Source organism: Meleagris gallopavo, chromosome 26 (assembly GCF_905368555.1).
Source record: "Meleagris gallopavo chromosome 26, MGAL_WU_HG_1.1, whole genome shotgun sequence".
Classification (NCBI taxonomy): Eukaryota; Metazoa; Chordata; class Aves; order Galliformes; family Phasianidae; genus Meleagris; species Meleagris gallopavo.
Window position 1 is genome coordinate 5,813,105 of NC_139429.1, and position 16,283 is coordinate 5,829,387.

A 16,283-nucleotide genomic window follows, 5' to 3' on the forward strand; every position below is an offset into this window, starting at 1 on the left:
GGCTTTGGGCTCCCCTCCAGACTCAGCCATTCTGTGATTATGATACAATTTAAACTCACGTAACAACAGAAGAGAAGGCCGGGGGCTTGTTTGGCAATTCTGTACATGCCTATTTTCTTTAACAGGCCCTCCTGTCCTTGCAAACAGTGACCTGGAGCTGGAGAGTAGCATCACACAGGTAGCACCAGACACCCATACACATACAGAAGCAAAAGAAACTCTGGGAGACAGGAAATTTGGAACAGTGCAGGCTGAGGAGATAAGAGAGAACATTATTACATAGCCGTGAATGTCGTGAGTGTAGTGGAAATCACATTTAAAAAATGAGCAACATTCAGATAAGCAGAACAAAACAGCTCAGAAGAGCTCTGTAAAAGACACCAAGGAAGAGGTGATCGCTCTTGAGGGAAACCAACAATGAGGCATTATCTGTCCTGCAGCAGGCTGATGAAACACAGCCCAGCAATAGTCCTGATCTGTGCCCATCCCGCCCCATCGCTCACCAAGGTCATCTCCTTCCCACTGCCACAGCTGTTTGGGAAAGGCATGTATCCTGACTGGCACATGGGCAGCCAGTTCTGGAACACAGAACTAATGTTTTGGGGTTTTTTGGTAAGACATTGTTGGCATTTGCCAAGCTTGAAGTGCAGTACTGCTTATTTGGACATGACTGCTGCACAAAGGTATCAAATATGTGTTACCTATTTGCCTTGGCTGGGTGCAATGTAATGGTAGGGATTTATAAAACACGATGAGATTATCGATCAGATGCTTTTCACTTTCAGGGAAGAAAAGCAGGGGCAAGAGAGTTTCTTTTTTCTAAAGTGAGAAGATCCAGCTGCTGTTCTGTAAGGAAGATGATATCAAAAAGGAGATGATATATAAGTTATAGGCTACTGTTCTAAAGGGATGAGATTATGTACACAGACCATCACAAGTGTCACGGAGGCAACTGGAAAAGCCATTTCATAGTCAAATACGACTGACCATGCTTCGTCGTAAATGCAGTACATCTCTTGGTTTCCATGCTCAGAACAAAGACCAAAAAGAACTGCATTTATGGTCACGTCCTTGTTTAGGTGAAGTTCTGCAAGCTTTTACCAGAGATTTGTATGTAGGTTCACCTGTTTATTTTCAAACATTTGTTAAATTTGATAGCTTTAACCAGCAGTGCTACTGCTGCTCACCATGAAGAATCTGCAACGGATAACCTTTCAGAAGCATTGAAGACATCCACTAAAGCCGTGGGGCTTTGATTCATGGATGATTAAAGCACACTTTTGGTGCTTTGCCTTCATGCTAAAGCTCTGTTTTATAGCAGGCAATGAACTTTAGCAATAAAACTGCTACACTTCAGTGCAGAAAGACAGTTCTTCAAACTAAGCTCCTCTTTATATGATTTAAAATGTCTTTTTGGAAGGGCACTTAAGAAGAGCAATGCGTTACTGCCTTTCTTTGCAGGTCACACTTAACTTGGCACTGCTCTTAATTCGTTATTGACCTCTCCAGAAAACACAGACATGGAAAGGATGAACCATTTGTGTTATGGTCTCTTAACAATTAGAGGTGAACACAAGAGGCCATGACAAAGTCCTTAGGATCAAGAAGGTCATCAACTCCACTCAAATATAAAGGCCAAAGGGATTTGACCAAATTTACAAAAGTAATGCTGCTAAATGAGGCCCTAATTCATTCATTAACCTCATTACCATAAGTTATCACTAAGACCCACAGTTCAGTAAATTAGTATGCTAAAATCAATGTATTTAAGCAGGTGACATCACACATGCAATATCAAAGCATAAAGTAGCCCCCAGGAGGCAAGGGATTGTTTCTGTTCTCTTCTAAGCTCTGGGCACTGACTCACACCACAAGGCAGACGACCCAATCGTCGATGATTAAGCAACAAGAAACTTGGCCCTAAGAAAGGGCAGCATCATTTACTGAAGTGAATATGAACAGAGCAGAAGTTGTTATTTTTAGTTGTTAGCCTAGATAATAAATTATCTTCTTTCTCCTGATATTTATATTGATATCATTTCTCTGGCTTCTATGTATGAGCAAACACTTGAAAGCGATTGAAAAGGTTATCTGCTTTGAATGAGCTTTATTAAGAAAAGAAGAAAACACGGAACAGCAAGGGATATGAACAGCATTTATCAAAGCTCTCTGGGGGACGTCAGGAGCTGTGCACATATTTCATAGAGGAGTTGAGGATGGCCATGCCATTGAGCTCCCGCAGTTGAAAAATATGCCTGAAAAGACAAAGGGAGAGGTTGCTGAGAGGATAGGAAGTGACTAACAACAAGATTCTTAAGCTCCCACTGCTCTGCTATGCCCCCCAACCAAACCATCAAGGACACTGAACACCTTAACTCCTGAAGTAACATGACAGAAGGTTTCTAAATGACTATTCCCCATGAAAAGGAAAGCCAGAGTTCCAAATAATACTTGACAACTGTTCATATAGGTGACACTCCTAATAAGGTTTTCACATCTCCGCAGTGTTTTGCAGAGCTCAGAGCAGATCCTTTCTTGCTCATTTGGGAGCTCCAAGAAACACAAAGCACTTCTGGAACTTCAGCATTACCCTTTGCATTACCCATTGTTTTCTGCAGTGGTTCAGGAGGTACAGAAACATAGGTACTGGAACTCAGTTCTTCTAGTAAGAACACATCTCTGTGTCCACTTGGCAGCGTGCAGCCACCTGGGGCTCGGCACGCTCTTGGCAGGCAGCAGCACAGACATTCTGTGCTGACATTTATACTTTTGTTGTGCTTTCATTTCTGACCTCAACAAGCTTAACTGATCACTCCTCCTCTGTCCATTCTTCCAGCACAAGTAACATGAAACAATGCAAAATGAGCTCCTGCAAGCAATTGGAGTGAGAGAAACAAAAAATCCTAAAGCAGGATGGGGCAGACAGTACAGCAAGAGGGAATTCCAACTGGAAGAGTGACATTTCATAGAACACTTAAACAAGCTGCTCATCTGCCCTGTACTGCTGCCTCTCTGCATGGAATTGACCCACACTGGTTTGGTATTACTGGATTCCTCATTTTCCTCCCCCTACCACGTCCCAGTCCCCATATAGGTTCACATGTCAGTTTTCCAAGAATTACCGACAAGTTTAATCTGGATGGTGCAGGAGAACAACAGTGTTTTGTTTCCACTGGTTTTGGTGGTTTTTTTTTTTTTTTTTTTTTTTTTTGGTTTTTTGCAATACCTTGGTTCTGCAACACACAGCTTCCCCAGAGCAATTGCTGCATTCTCCTGCACTGAAGTTCTTGCAGCATCACCACCAGCGTGTTTCAATAGAGCCATCACAATGTTGGAATTCAGTAAGGATGTTGCTGCTCCAGGAACAACGAGGCACTGCCCAAGGCAGAAAGCAGCATTTCCCACAATCATTTCATTTTCTGAGTCCAAGAGCTTCAGCAGCACGCTGAATTCTGTGAACAAGAAAGATTTCATGTATACAATGCACCTAGACTTGCTGAAATAGCACTGATATCATAGAATCCTTTGACATGAAAGGGACCCTTAGAGGTCATCTAGTCCAACTGGCCTGCAATGAACAGTATCTTCTGCTGCTTTTATCTAAACAATAGAGCAGAACTCCCAACACTGTTCCATGGGGAAGTATTTTCCTAGAAAACCTGGAAGAGCAAAAGTATTGTTTTGCCAGGTTCAGGATGCCATATGCTTTCTCCTCATCACCCGTGAAGACATCTGTCCCAGCAAATTGCATCTGCATGCCAAGAGGTTCTTCAGTACAGACTTTGTGTTTCTCCATTTGTTACACATTCCCCTGAATCTGAACGTGCCACCGTTGCTGCTTGCTGACTAAGACATCTTGCACTGTGATGGGTTTTACAGCTCAATTCCAACAGGAATGAATCTCCTAGCAGCAGAGCTAAGTCTGTGTTAGCAAAATGATGACAAAAATAGTGACTTTTCACAGGGTGAAGATCCAGAATTTTGGTGAAAACAATGAGAGAATTGCTCTTGCTATCTGAGGAAACGGAAGCTTCACCTGCAGATGACAGTGAAACTAATTTGGGTGTACAAAAGGAAGATGATGCTCTGAGAGGCTTTTAATGAGTGAAAATCCTTTGGGTTCAAGCAGAGCTGCATGAGCTGACAATTTCTTGACAGGTTCAACCATTTAGATCACACTTAAGTATTCTCTGTGGTAATTACATAAGCATTAATTGAATCTGGATTTGAAAGCAATCTAAGTAGTGTTATACCGCACAACTAGAGCAAATATTAATAACTCAAAAATACCCCGAGACACCCACCTGTCTGATACTGGCAATCCACCTCCTCACCCATTTCCTATTAGTATATTAATATGAGACCAAATATTAATTTTTATTAATATTTATTTTATTAATATGAGATCTCATATATTAACATAAGACCAAATGTCCACACACAAGTTGAAGGAAACAGTAAGCAACCCCAACCTGTGGAATTCAGTTGTCTAAATACAGCTTCATCTTTTGGCCACCAACTTCTGAGGTGTAACAGAAATTGGGTCACATTTCCAGAAGTACTATTTTCAGAGATTTCTGCCAAAAAAAGTATTTCAAGCCATTTTGTGAATGTAAAGGGCAGTTTCTCTAACTCAAGCTTTCTATTTGATGCACGTTTGCATCCACACAAACTAAGGCTCATTAAGCATTACTTAGAAAACATGACAGAAGTCTTGCAAGAGTAAAACAAGTGTATATCTCTGTCCTAGAAGGGAAGAAGGTACATGGCCAATGCTGAGATTCTTGCATTCTCTCTCTAATTAGTGAAGCTGTCACTTACTCTTATCTGACTTCACCACCTCTTCCTGGGCTTGTCTGCTACTTCTTGTGCAGATGGAAAGAGTCTTTATAGCATAACTGGATGTGGTCTGTCCTCCAGCCTAGATTTGGATTAGAACAAAGTGTAAACTAATAAACATACAGTCCATGCCCCAACTTACTCAAGGTTACAAAACGGTTTAGGTACCACGGATACAGTCGTACACTATGCCTAAAACCATATCCCAAATAAAGATCTCAGAATGAAGAGAGATTGAAAAATAGAATAGAAACTACTCTTCCCTGCCAGCACCACACATACAGAATTCTCTCAATCTCTGGAGCCCAGTTTCTTTCAAACAGCTCTGGTGCTTGCTAGTTACAAGAGTTAGACTGTTACAATCTTTTGTTTAGGCTGCTTCAATCTGCAGGACAGCAAATCTGTGGCATCTGCACAAGGCTGCGTGGATACAAATCCCATCAGGTGCACAGATACACAGCCAAGTAGTGCCTACAGACTATTACATGTATATACTTAGGGATATATTCCTCTCTGGCCTGATTCAGCACCCGCTAGTCATCAGGGCAAAGGGCTCCACTGCCTTTTCAGTGGTCCAGATTTCATCACCCCTATCTTAAGCTTTAATCCTGCAATGGAGCCTGCAGTAGTGGATTCCTGCATTTGCAGATCTCCACAAGTAGAGCTGTAGGGGCATTTGGCACATGAAGAAACAACTCAAAAATTTGGGATACAGACTACAAGGCAGCAGTTATGCTCCAGACTTGTTGACATTGCGCTAGAGAGCCCCAGCACTCTGATGGAATGGATGCAAACACACGCGGAGTGACTGCACAGGTCTTTCTCCTTGGGAAAGGAGGCTGAATGCAGGGGCAATTTAGGTTTTCTTTAGAGACTTCGAAAGGAAAAACAAAGTGAAATCAGTGGAATTACTTTACCTTCAAGAATTTGATCATTTTCTTCACCACTCCTCCTTTCACTGCTTCTTCTACTGCCAGTGAGGATGCTGCCAGGATGCGACTCAGCACTCCAATGGCTCTCTGAGTAAGAAAAGTGTGGGAGAAAAGAAAAAAAAGCCAACATTTATTTGTACAGACAAATTTATTTAAAGAGTTTTCAAATTATTTTGGTTTTGCAGATGGCAGAAGAAACCTGAAGTCATTCAAATGACAAAGGGAGAAGTTTGTAGAAATATAATGAAGAACATCTTTAGGACGTGGCTTTTTTTGTCACTTACTGGAAAGTGAGCTCAGCACAGCTTCTAAAGATTCCAATATAGGGAGGGTGATATCAAAGTATGATCAAGGACACTCTGCACACTTATTTTTTGAAACAAATACCACCAGTGACAACTTGAGTCTCTAATTGCACATAAAACAGATCAGAACAGTTCATGTGAGTTCAGAGAGGTGAAGAGACTCCCAGCTGAGACCACATCTGCTTCCACCCATTTGCCTTGAATAATTACTATATGTGGGAGTTACACACCATTAGTAGGAGTACAATGTCCTAGGAATGATTCACAACAGGAACTATAAAAAGGAACAGTTGTTAAACACCCAAACTGTTCTTGCTTCTTTGCTTCCAGAATTGATTTAATGCCTTGCATTGAAAACCATCCAAAGGATGAAACGACTTGTGCAGGCTTCTACTTTGTAGGTTTCAAGGAAACACTGAGCATCTCTTGCATCAACCAGAATATAAATAATCCATGTGCCATGTTATTTTTTGTTGTTGCTACTACTAATACTCAACATTTGTTTTTGGCTTCAAAGCCTAGCAGAAAGGCTCCCACAAGCTTGCACAGGTCAGGAGTTGGCACTGAAGTATTCAGGTCTGATTGAGCAATGTGATCTTTTCTTACTCCAGAGATGTCTACTTACTGTCACAGTTCTTCCATCCTGATCCCTGAGGAGGGACATGCATCTGCCACTTATGTCCACAGCAAGGCACTGCAAAACAAAGCCAAGAACTCAGGAACAGCTGACTGCCAGAAAGCATTCAAGCAGAAATGCGTTAACAAATTATTTTATGTTACAAATGGAGATAATGGGGGCACACATGGCCCTTGTTAATAACTCTTCAGCAGTTGTTCTTTTTTAACGTTTCTTTACTTTAAAGTAATTTTGGGATGTGCCAAGCACCTAGGAACATTCCAGAATTGGAGACTGATGCAAAACAAACCATTTGCAACAGGATGGCATGGTGCCATCTATGCCTAACACTGCATTTTGTCAAAACTGTGTGTCTGTGGGTGAATCACAGAATAGTTATGGTAGGAAAAGCCCTCTAGGATCATCTCATCCAACCATCCACCTACCACCACTAACCCATGTCCCTCAGTACCACATTTTCATGCTTACACAGGGTGGCGTTAATGGACATTTCTTACATCCTCCTTTCAAGGACCCTGACTGGTAACCTCAAACACCAACAAAAATTAACAATTAACCAAACACCAGCAAAATCTGATGTTGGAGCCTTAGGAGCATCTCAGCACATTTGTTGTGACAGAAGGCTCTACATCCACACAGCACAGCTGTGCTCCTCTCCTGGTTACAGACTGTGAGGCTCGCGCTGTCCTGTGGCCATCCCCTCTCTCATTCTATCAAAATGTTCCCATTTAGCTACAGAACTTTCATGAGGCCCATTTACAGTAACAAGGTGCTCAAACTGCTCAAAAAATTTTGTATCACCAAGAAAGTGATCACAAGAAGAAAACTACCAAAGAACATCTCTGGTCTCGTTTACCTGGATGACAGAGTTTGATTCAAGCAGTAAGTTCATCATGAGGCCCAGCACTGCAAACACACACTCCCGATATTTGGGTGTGCCAACATCAGCACATCCATCCTATGCACAAAGGAGAGAAAAGTGTGATCAACTCAGAGGTTCAGTGCCGCTGGGGGAGGCACACACACATCACACAGGTGCCATTTTCAGAGACTGCAGGGCAGAAAATGCTGCTATAGGGAGCCACCAAGCCTCCTTACCACCAGCTGTAAGCAGGCTTGCCAGCACTCCTTGCACTCTGCCATATGCACTCGGATGGCTGCATCTGCACACAGGTTCCCCATGATGCCAATGCAACATGAGAGGGCTGTCTGGTCCACCAGCTTGGCTGAGGCCTAAAAACAGAAGAGTAGAAGGACACATTAAGAACAAATTACAACATACAGATGCTCCTATCTCTCTGACTGAGATTTCAGAATCTTTCATAGAATCACAGCATGGTTTGAATTGGAAGGGGATCCTCAAAGGCCGCCTGGTGCCGCTCCCTGCAGTGCACAGGGACACCCACAGCTCCAGCAGTGCTCACAGCCCCAACAGCCTGACCTGGGCTGTCTGCAGGGACGGGGCACCACCGCCTCTCTGGGCAACCTGTGCCAGTGCCTCACCGCCCTCAGTGCCAAACCTTCTGCCTCATCTCCACTCTCAATCTCCCCTCTTGTGGTCTGAAGCCATTTCCCCTCGTCCTATCACAACAGAACCCCCTAAGTAGTCTGTCTCCTTCCTTCTTACAGTCCCTTTTGATACTGGAAGAAGTTGTCATGAGACATGTTACAGAAGAATATGTTGGAAACAGAAATTAAGACCTTTCATACCAGCAGTTGGATGAACAATGGTAAAACAGATGTGGAAAACGTGAGGCGACACTGTGCTTTGAACCTGTGAGGATAAAGAAAGCCATGTTTGGACACTTAGAGCTTTAGAATAACAGACAAACAAACAAACAGAGAAAAGCAACAAAACAGCAACATATAGAGAAGGTAAAATGAGTAAAGAAGGCTGGAAGCCTCTATCACAAGGTCATTTAGTATATATTATTGTAACTTATTAAAAAAATGAAAAAATGCAAGTTACTTTTCCTCTTGAATTAAATCCGACAGTATACTCATGGCACTGCTGGCCCTTGCATCAGTGCTGTTGACGAACATCATCAATATCTGCAGCCATCTGTCATAAATAAAAAAAAGAGACAAAAAAACTGCATGTCAATTTTGGCCTAATTATTGAAGACATTTGCAGGGAAGATCACTGGTGATGACTGTGTGGTTTAGAAGGACGTGGTGAGCAAACCCAACAGTCTTTGGGGGTGGGTGTTTTAACCAAGAAGCTTTACAGGTCTTGGGATGAACACTGTACGTAACACAGTGAAGTGCACACATCTGTTGGAGAATCTGTTCTGTTCATCCACTGGTTTAAATCTTTTAGTGCAAAGTAGCACATTAAAAATTTCTGCTCTGCTTAACAGGTTAACTGGGGAATAGTTTTAAACTTGGAAGAAGGTAGATTTAGACTAGATATTGGGAAGAAATTCTTTATTGTGATGTTGGTGAGATACTGGAACAGGTTGCCCAGTGAGGTTGTGAATAACCCAGGCTGGATGGGGCTGTGAGCAGCCTAGTCTAGGGGGAAGTGTCCCTGCCTACAGCAGGGGAGTTGGAATTAGATGATCTTAAAGATCTCTTCCAACCCAAACCATTCTAAGAAGGAAATGGCAGGACAAGAGCAAAGAGGTAACAGGCTTTTTATTTCTCCACTTAGTGAGCCTTGGCAACACCGACTCATCATAAATGCCATTTGTCAGATGAGGAGAGAGCAGCTCTTGAAAGCATGAGCTATATCAAGAGGCAACAATGTGAGCTCTTATGGGAGTGCTAGGCACACAGCCTTACTGGTTTAAAAAGCATAACTATGCTTCAAAGTTACACCTCTTCAGAAAGGAGTAGCTCCTGCTTAGCTTCATAGACATCTCCAGGGGCAAAGTTTGCTTTCTTCATACACCTCACTCCCACTTCTGCTCACTTTGGTCTAGGTCTCAACATCATGACATCCCTTTCAGAAGCCTGTCACCCACCTAGTGCTCTGCTTGGTGCCAGCAGAGCAAGCTTTGGACCTCTGCGAGCCCATGGTTAAAGGAGTTCTACCAAATTATAGTTGTATTTGTTATTACCTGGATAGGTCCTGGTGCCTGATCAACAGTCTCCTCCCATTCTCATTATCTGAATAGAGAGCAATCAGTGCCAGCGTCTCTTTTTGGATCTCCAATACACCAGAACACAGCAATTCCAACAGCTGTGCATTCACATCAGGGTGAGTCAACAGCAGTCGCTGATTTTCTTCTGAAAAAAGAGGAATCTAAGTACAGCGTCACAGGTGATGAAATCCCCATCATCACTCCTGCTCTCTCACTAACTACACACTTCCTCATGCATCAGCTGGACCCAGCAACACACAAGTGAACACAGGTGCAGGCACCAAGCACTCTGCTTTTCCCCACGGCAGCCTGCAGCACTTCACCACTCCACTCTGCTCCCGACCTCCCTGCGAACCTCAGGGAAACAGAGGCACGAGCTGCCCAACCAGTGACCCCTTACTGCCAAAGGAATTCACCCTCCTCTAACAGCACTTCTGCTTTTTACAGGTAGAACTGCTTAAAAAAGACAAAACAAACATGATGTTATCTTAAGAGCCAGCAATAATCACAGGGAATTGACTTTCTGCCCCTTCAGCATATGTAAGATGTGCACAGAAACAGACTGGAAACTCAGCCCCGTGCTGTAGCACCGCTCAGAATAGCTCCAACCCTCATAAAGCTTTGCTGACAGCAAGGCCTAGACCCAAGTGCTCTGGGAAAGCGATGCTTGTGCCAAAAAACAATTTTAGACCCAGTGTGTGCCATATTAAGAGAACATGAACAATGATTAATGTTGATCACATTTTTACCGTTCCCAGCGCACACAGCTTGCCAAAGGGAGAGAAGAGAAACACACAGATCCACTTCAGCAGTGCTCTTTCTTCCTGCACAGAAGCCCCTAAATGAGAAACATTAGCTTGCAAAAGGAACCCAGGGCAGATGAAACAATGAGGGTTAGCTCTTTGGCTGGGGACATCAGGAAAGCCTCACAGCAATGAGGATCTGCCACACAAACACTTATGCTCATAAGCTCTAATAACAACTTTAACCAGATGTGCTTTCCAGATGACCTCCTCCAATGCCAGATTGATGTTTTACTGAATCTACACCACCCTAAGCACACACAGACCACCCACAATCAGTATGCAGCACAAGTAATGTATTCAGTTCTGCACTGACATGACTGTGGTGAGACAGGGCAGGAGAGCTTGGGGCAAATCTGGAAGCACACAGCAACAGCAGAACAGGTCTTCCCTTTTCCAACCAGATCACACTGTTCCGAACCAACTTAGTTGTGCAAAATTTTCAGATCACATCTTTCCTATGGATCTTGTTTGCGTCTATCATCTACTAGGCAAGAGATCCCTTACAGAACAAAGTTTAGAAAGCAATTGAACTGGATTTGTTTCTTGATTACCAAAACACAATCTAATGGCTGCCCAGAACACATAGCAGCAGAGAACACAGGTCCCAGAGGGAATCTCCCTCCTCAGTTACAGGACTGAAGAGTTTTACAGGTTGAGGAGAGTTTTTGCAGAGCTGAGGTGAGACATTTACTGGTGTCCAGACAGACATACTTCAGGCAACTACGCTTTTACATCAGCTGTTCTCTTACAGTAAGCTTTTACAGCCTTGCTCTCACCATTAGAGATAGAGGAACTGTGCAGAAATAGGAGATCAGAGATAGAAGCAGAAACTCGTGAGTCCACTGCATCCAAAAGAGCCCTACTTGTTTGGGTCCAATACAAGTCAGTCTATTCAGACATTACAACCAGTTATTTCATTATCTTGTGATCATTTCATCTGCGTTTTGTGAGGCGATTGAGTTTCTTGAAAACAACACTGTCACTTCCTCATGCTGTAACGTGCTACTGTTCTCTTCTGGAGAGCTCTTACCGTCTTATGACCTCGTTGTCATTGATGATACTGAACCCATTGTTTGTTCTAAATAAAGTTTGCTCAGTGCCTGAAAAGGGGCAGAGAGAAACAAGTCAGCTCTGTGAGCCATCTGGCTGATGCACCATGGTGAAGGCAGACACCTGCTCTGCTGCAACACAGCGTTGAAGGAAAAGGTCACCGGATCAACAGCTTTGGGGAAAGGAGATTTGCAATGTGAAAAGAGGGGAAAAACTTCAAGAGCACTTGAAGCAGAAACAGCTTTGAAGTGGAAGACCACTCTAATTGATGCCTGGTGCAGTGGAGAAAGACTGACTTCATGTTCAAGGGTTTTTACGAGGACTTAAGCAGGAGACTGGTCCTGCAAATCATTGTTCTTCAACAGAGGACTGCAAACTTTTCAAAAGTAATTTGAGACCTCTTAAATTATAGTGACAAGGAGGAATGGTTTTAAGCTACGAGAGGGGAGATGTGGGTTAGCTGTGAGGAAGCAATCCTGTTGTCAGAGGGCGGTGAGGCGCTGGCACTGCTGCCCAGAGAGCTGTGGTGCCCCATCCCTGCAGGCACTCGAGGCCAGGTGGGATGGGGCCCTGGGCAGCCTGAGCTGGTGGGGGGCAGCCCTGCCCATGGCCGGGGGTGGCACTGGGTGGGCTTTGAGCTCCCCTCCAACCTGAGCCATTCTAAGGTTCTATGACATGACTAAATCCTTAAGAAGTATCAACAGCTCAGCTACAGAATTGGTTTAGTTATTTAAAAAAAAAAAGGAAACATCCACTGTACATAAACGTTGAAATAGCAAACACCTTTTTGTTTGGTTATATTTTTTTAACAGAGGAATGGCTTTTTGGTCCTTCAAAAACTACTGCAATTGTTTTCATCCACACGGGTTACTACCCCCCACGGAAACAAGCTTTGCATCAAACACTCACACTCCTTCACAACTCCTATCAGAACTTGGATCCCTCCTGTATAGTAGAGGATGTTCTGGTCTGGCCTGTTGAGTTTCTGCAGCAGATCTTTTATGGACAGAGCTGCATCTTTTCCGGACTGAAATGCTTTCATTGCTCTGTCTTCCTCTTGCATTCTTTTTTCCTCCAAGTTAACCTCATTCATACAATCTTGGAAAGCAAAAGAAATCAAAGTAAGTTAACAAAATGTTCTGATCAGAAACCAAGTGACAAGAGTAGCAAAACTGACACTCCTTACCTTTAAATAAACTTTTCTTTTGGGGATCAAGCTGTAAGAGCTTCTGGTAGCACTGCCTGGACTTAATTCAGAAAAGAAACAGGCTCTTATGTTTAAAGAGGAATGAGGAGGTGCTAACACTCCTGGCTGTCAGTGCTTGGCCTACACAACTGTAAAAGTCTGAGGAATAATATTTACAGAACGAGGCAAACCAAAGCTTTGATATTCCATTATTTTAACAGTTTTTAGCTCCCATCAGGACTTCAGACACGAATGTGGAATTGAATCTTTTGTTTGACATTCAGCATCACAGAAAGAAAAAGAAACACTCACTCCCATTAGCACTTTTCATCTTAACAGTTCACTTAACCCGAAATGCATGGAGCTTTTCTCCTTCAGAGGTGACCCACAATCACTTCTTATTGCTTTGCAGTTTAATTGCTCTGTGTGGAGCAATTTAGGATAAAAAAGAAGAAATACACTTTGCTCATTTGTCGCCACCCCCACCAGATAAAGCACGGCCACTGAACACAGCACTGCCTCTCTGCCTGCAGGCTGCCAGTGCAGCTGCCACACCTTCTGAGCAAACCATCAGAAAGGACACAAGAAGTAGAAAGAAGACTAGATTTTAAAATTATTTGTATTTGCAGGAAAACAGAATTTCTTTCAAGCTCCATGTACACGTCTGTCTGATGCAAAAGACAACAGATTAGTCCCTTCACCCACAACAGCACATCAAAATCACAGGAATGGTCTAGCAGACAAGAATTAGTCAACTCACCTCATCATAGTGCTTAAGCGCCAGGTGAGCTTTCCCCATTAGAAAATAGGCTTTAATGCATTTTGCATTGCACTGTGTTAAAAAAGGAATTTTACACAAAGTGTTTAGAAACTTCAAATATCTCCCCCCAACATATTCCCACTTCCATTAGCATGCCATCTCCATACTGACCCTGACCACAGAACAACACACTGAACGTACCTTTAACGCCCATTCACAGTCACCAATGGCTTTTCCATATTCATGCATCTTCAGGTAGGCCTGAAATACAGCCAAAAAAGTCCCTTTTCTAAGCCTCGGAATCAAGCAACATCCATCACTTTTTGTGAAACTCCCACAGGAAGCAGAACCATCCTTTTCAGGCCCTGTGCCACTAACAGAACACAGAGAGCATTATTCTGGTCAGCACGCCAGCAGCTCCCACACTGACCTGTGCTCTGTTGGTGTACAGCTCCGGCACATCCTTCAGTTTCTGCAGGCCATCAGTGTATCTCTGGGCAGCTGTGTTGTAGTCCCCTTTCCTGAAGGCATCGTTTCCTTTCTCCTTCAGAGCTGCAGAACAATACACACACACTCCAAGTAACGCTTTGGCATTTGTTTTGTCCCCATGCACATCTCTAAGCACACCAGCTGGGTACCTCCCCAAGGCATTAGCTGTGAGAGCCCCTGGTGATTACCATTTGCTAAGCGTTCATTTCTCTTCCTTTGTTTAGCTCGTTCTTTTGCATCCTTCTCCAAAGCAGCCAGGAAGCCCTCTTGGAGCCAGGAGTAGAGTTAGTGGCATTTTTGTTATGAAAAATTAAAAAAGAAAAATTTACTTTATTAAAAATTGAATTGCATATAAGAAAAAAAAGTCATTTCTAAGGTACATCTGAGCCATTTCTCTATAAAGAATCACAGAATCCTTAGAGTTGGAAGGGACCTTTAGAGGCCATCTAGTCCAACTCCCCTGCGATGCTGAGGGACATGCACAACTCCATCAGGTTGCCCAGGGCCTGATCCAGCTCTGCCTTGAAAGTCTCCATGAATGGGGCATCCACCACATTGAAGGAAACACTTTGGAAATTAAACTGGAATGGGAATGTATTACACATCTAAGCTCTTAGGACTGTGCTTTCCACAAAGCAGCTCACTTCCAGACAGGCATTTCTTTCTTTTTGAATCCAAAAGAACAACCTTTAACATGAGGCAGTGACAAACTACACCAATGGACGTGCTCAGCCACACAGGTATGAGCCACAAATGCATTTCTAGATGTGTCCAAAGAGTTTGCCTCCACTTTAGTGGCAGTGGAACAAGGTCTTATGTGAGTTGAAAGCAATCCTCAGTGCACCACTGCTACAGCAGACAGAAGGGGTGCTGAGGGCTGCAGGGAGCACCGCTTTACCTGTTTGCACTGCCTTACCTGTGTGCACTGCCTCTGTGTTTACAGAATCCTAAAAAAAAGGAGAAGTAAAGCACATGTAGGTTTGCATATGGATAATTCAGTAGAACCTATACCAGCACTGGAACAGGTGGTGAAGTATGCCTTCACCAGAAGGGAGCTTACAAGCAGCAAGAGATTGACTTGTTACATGGTATTAGAGTGACAGGACAAGGAGGAATAGTTTTAAGCTACGAGAGGGGAGATGTGGGTTAGCTGTGAGGAAGCAATCCTGTTGTCAGAGGGCGGTGAGGCGCTGGCACTGCTGCCCAGAGAGCTGTGGTGCCCCATCCCTGCAGGCACTCGAGGCCAGGTGGGATGGGGCCCTGGGCAGCCTGAGCTGGTGGGGGGCAGCCCTGCCTATGGCCGGGGGTGGCACTGGGTGGGCTTTGGGCTCCAGTTACGCATCGTTGGAGTTTTTCTGCTTGGCAGGAGGTGAAGGAGCACCACGCGCAGAAGGCAGGGCCACAGGAATGGGGCACAAAATCGTACGGGATGGCGCGTGTTGATCACCGTCCTGTCTGCCCCGGCCGCGCTCTGCTCGCTGCCCCGCTGCTCCCGGAGCCGTCGGTCCGCCTCGGCGATCGCTCCGTCCCGGACAGCGGCGTCCGCAGAGCTCAAGCCCTGCACCAGGCGGCCTGGGGAGACCCGATAGGGAAGATGTGGACGCGGAGTGTTTCATTCCCCGTTCCATCTCCCGGCCGTTTTACCACCCCGCTGCCGCACTCACTGATGTCGTCCACACGGCGGAGGAAGCGCTGGAATTCCTCCTCCTGCTGCGGATCGGCCAGGGCGGCCATGGCGGGAGGCCGCAGGTTGCGGAGCGTCTGCGGTGTTGCCATGGATACCACTCTGCTGACGTAACGACAACGCGAAGGGAGCGTAGGGGCGTAGCTACGCGAAGAGTGGGCGTGGCTACGCATAGGGCGGCCGGGGTTCCCAGGCCGCCATTTCGCGTTCTGCGCCTGCAGCGCTGCCTTGTGGAGCCGTGTGTATTCGTTGTCCTGGGAAATCCAGGGAATAAAGCCACCCGGAAGATCAAAGAGAGTAAAAGCTATTGCAGTTAAGCCGCACACAGCACAAAGAGCCGGGCTCGTTGCTAAGCTAGGGCTGTTTTGGAGGTGCTTACCTCCTCGGCTCTGCAGATTTCAGCTTCTGAGCAGTGATGCTGTTTGCTCTACGCTTTGCCATTTAAATCAACACCACAAACACCGTGCCGGGTGAGTGACAGCTTGCAGAACCCCGGCTGATGCCGTCAC

The 16,283-nt window shown here is 44.6% G+C and overlaps 1 protein-coding gene across 1 annotated transcript; it reads right to left on the minus strand.

Moving 5' to 3' along the window:
• Nucleotides 1-2,087: 2,087 nt before the first annotated feature.
• TTC12 (tetratricopeptide repeat domain 12) lies at nucleotides 2,088-15,914 on the minus strand. Its single transcript, XM_031556902.2, has 21 exons — nucleotides 15,755-15,914; nucleotides 15,517-15,662; nucleotides 15,007-15,037; nucleotides 14,279-14,356; nucleotides 14,032-14,153; nucleotides 13,803-13,862; nucleotides 13,602-13,673; nucleotides 12,842-12,902; nucleotides 12,565-12,753; nucleotides 11,636-11,705; nucleotides 10,549-10,637; nucleotides 9,776-9,944; nucleotides 8,683-8,775; nucleotides 8,424-8,487; nucleotides 7,812-7,946; nucleotides 7,570-7,671; nucleotides 6,702-6,770; nucleotides 5,757-5,858; nucleotides 4,822-4,921; nucleotides 3,227-3,452; nucleotides 2,088-2,255 (listed from the first exon to the last, which is right to left on the minus strand). The coding sequence occupies exons 1-21, from the start codon at nucleotides 15,864-15,866 to the stop codon at nucleotides 2,180-2,182; spliced, it is 2,166 nt and encodes a 721-aa protein (XP_031412762.2). The 5' UTR covers nucleotides 15,867-15,914; the 3' UTR covers nucleotides 2,088-2,179.
• Between the last annotated feature and the right edge of the window lie 369 nt (nucleotides 15,915-16,283).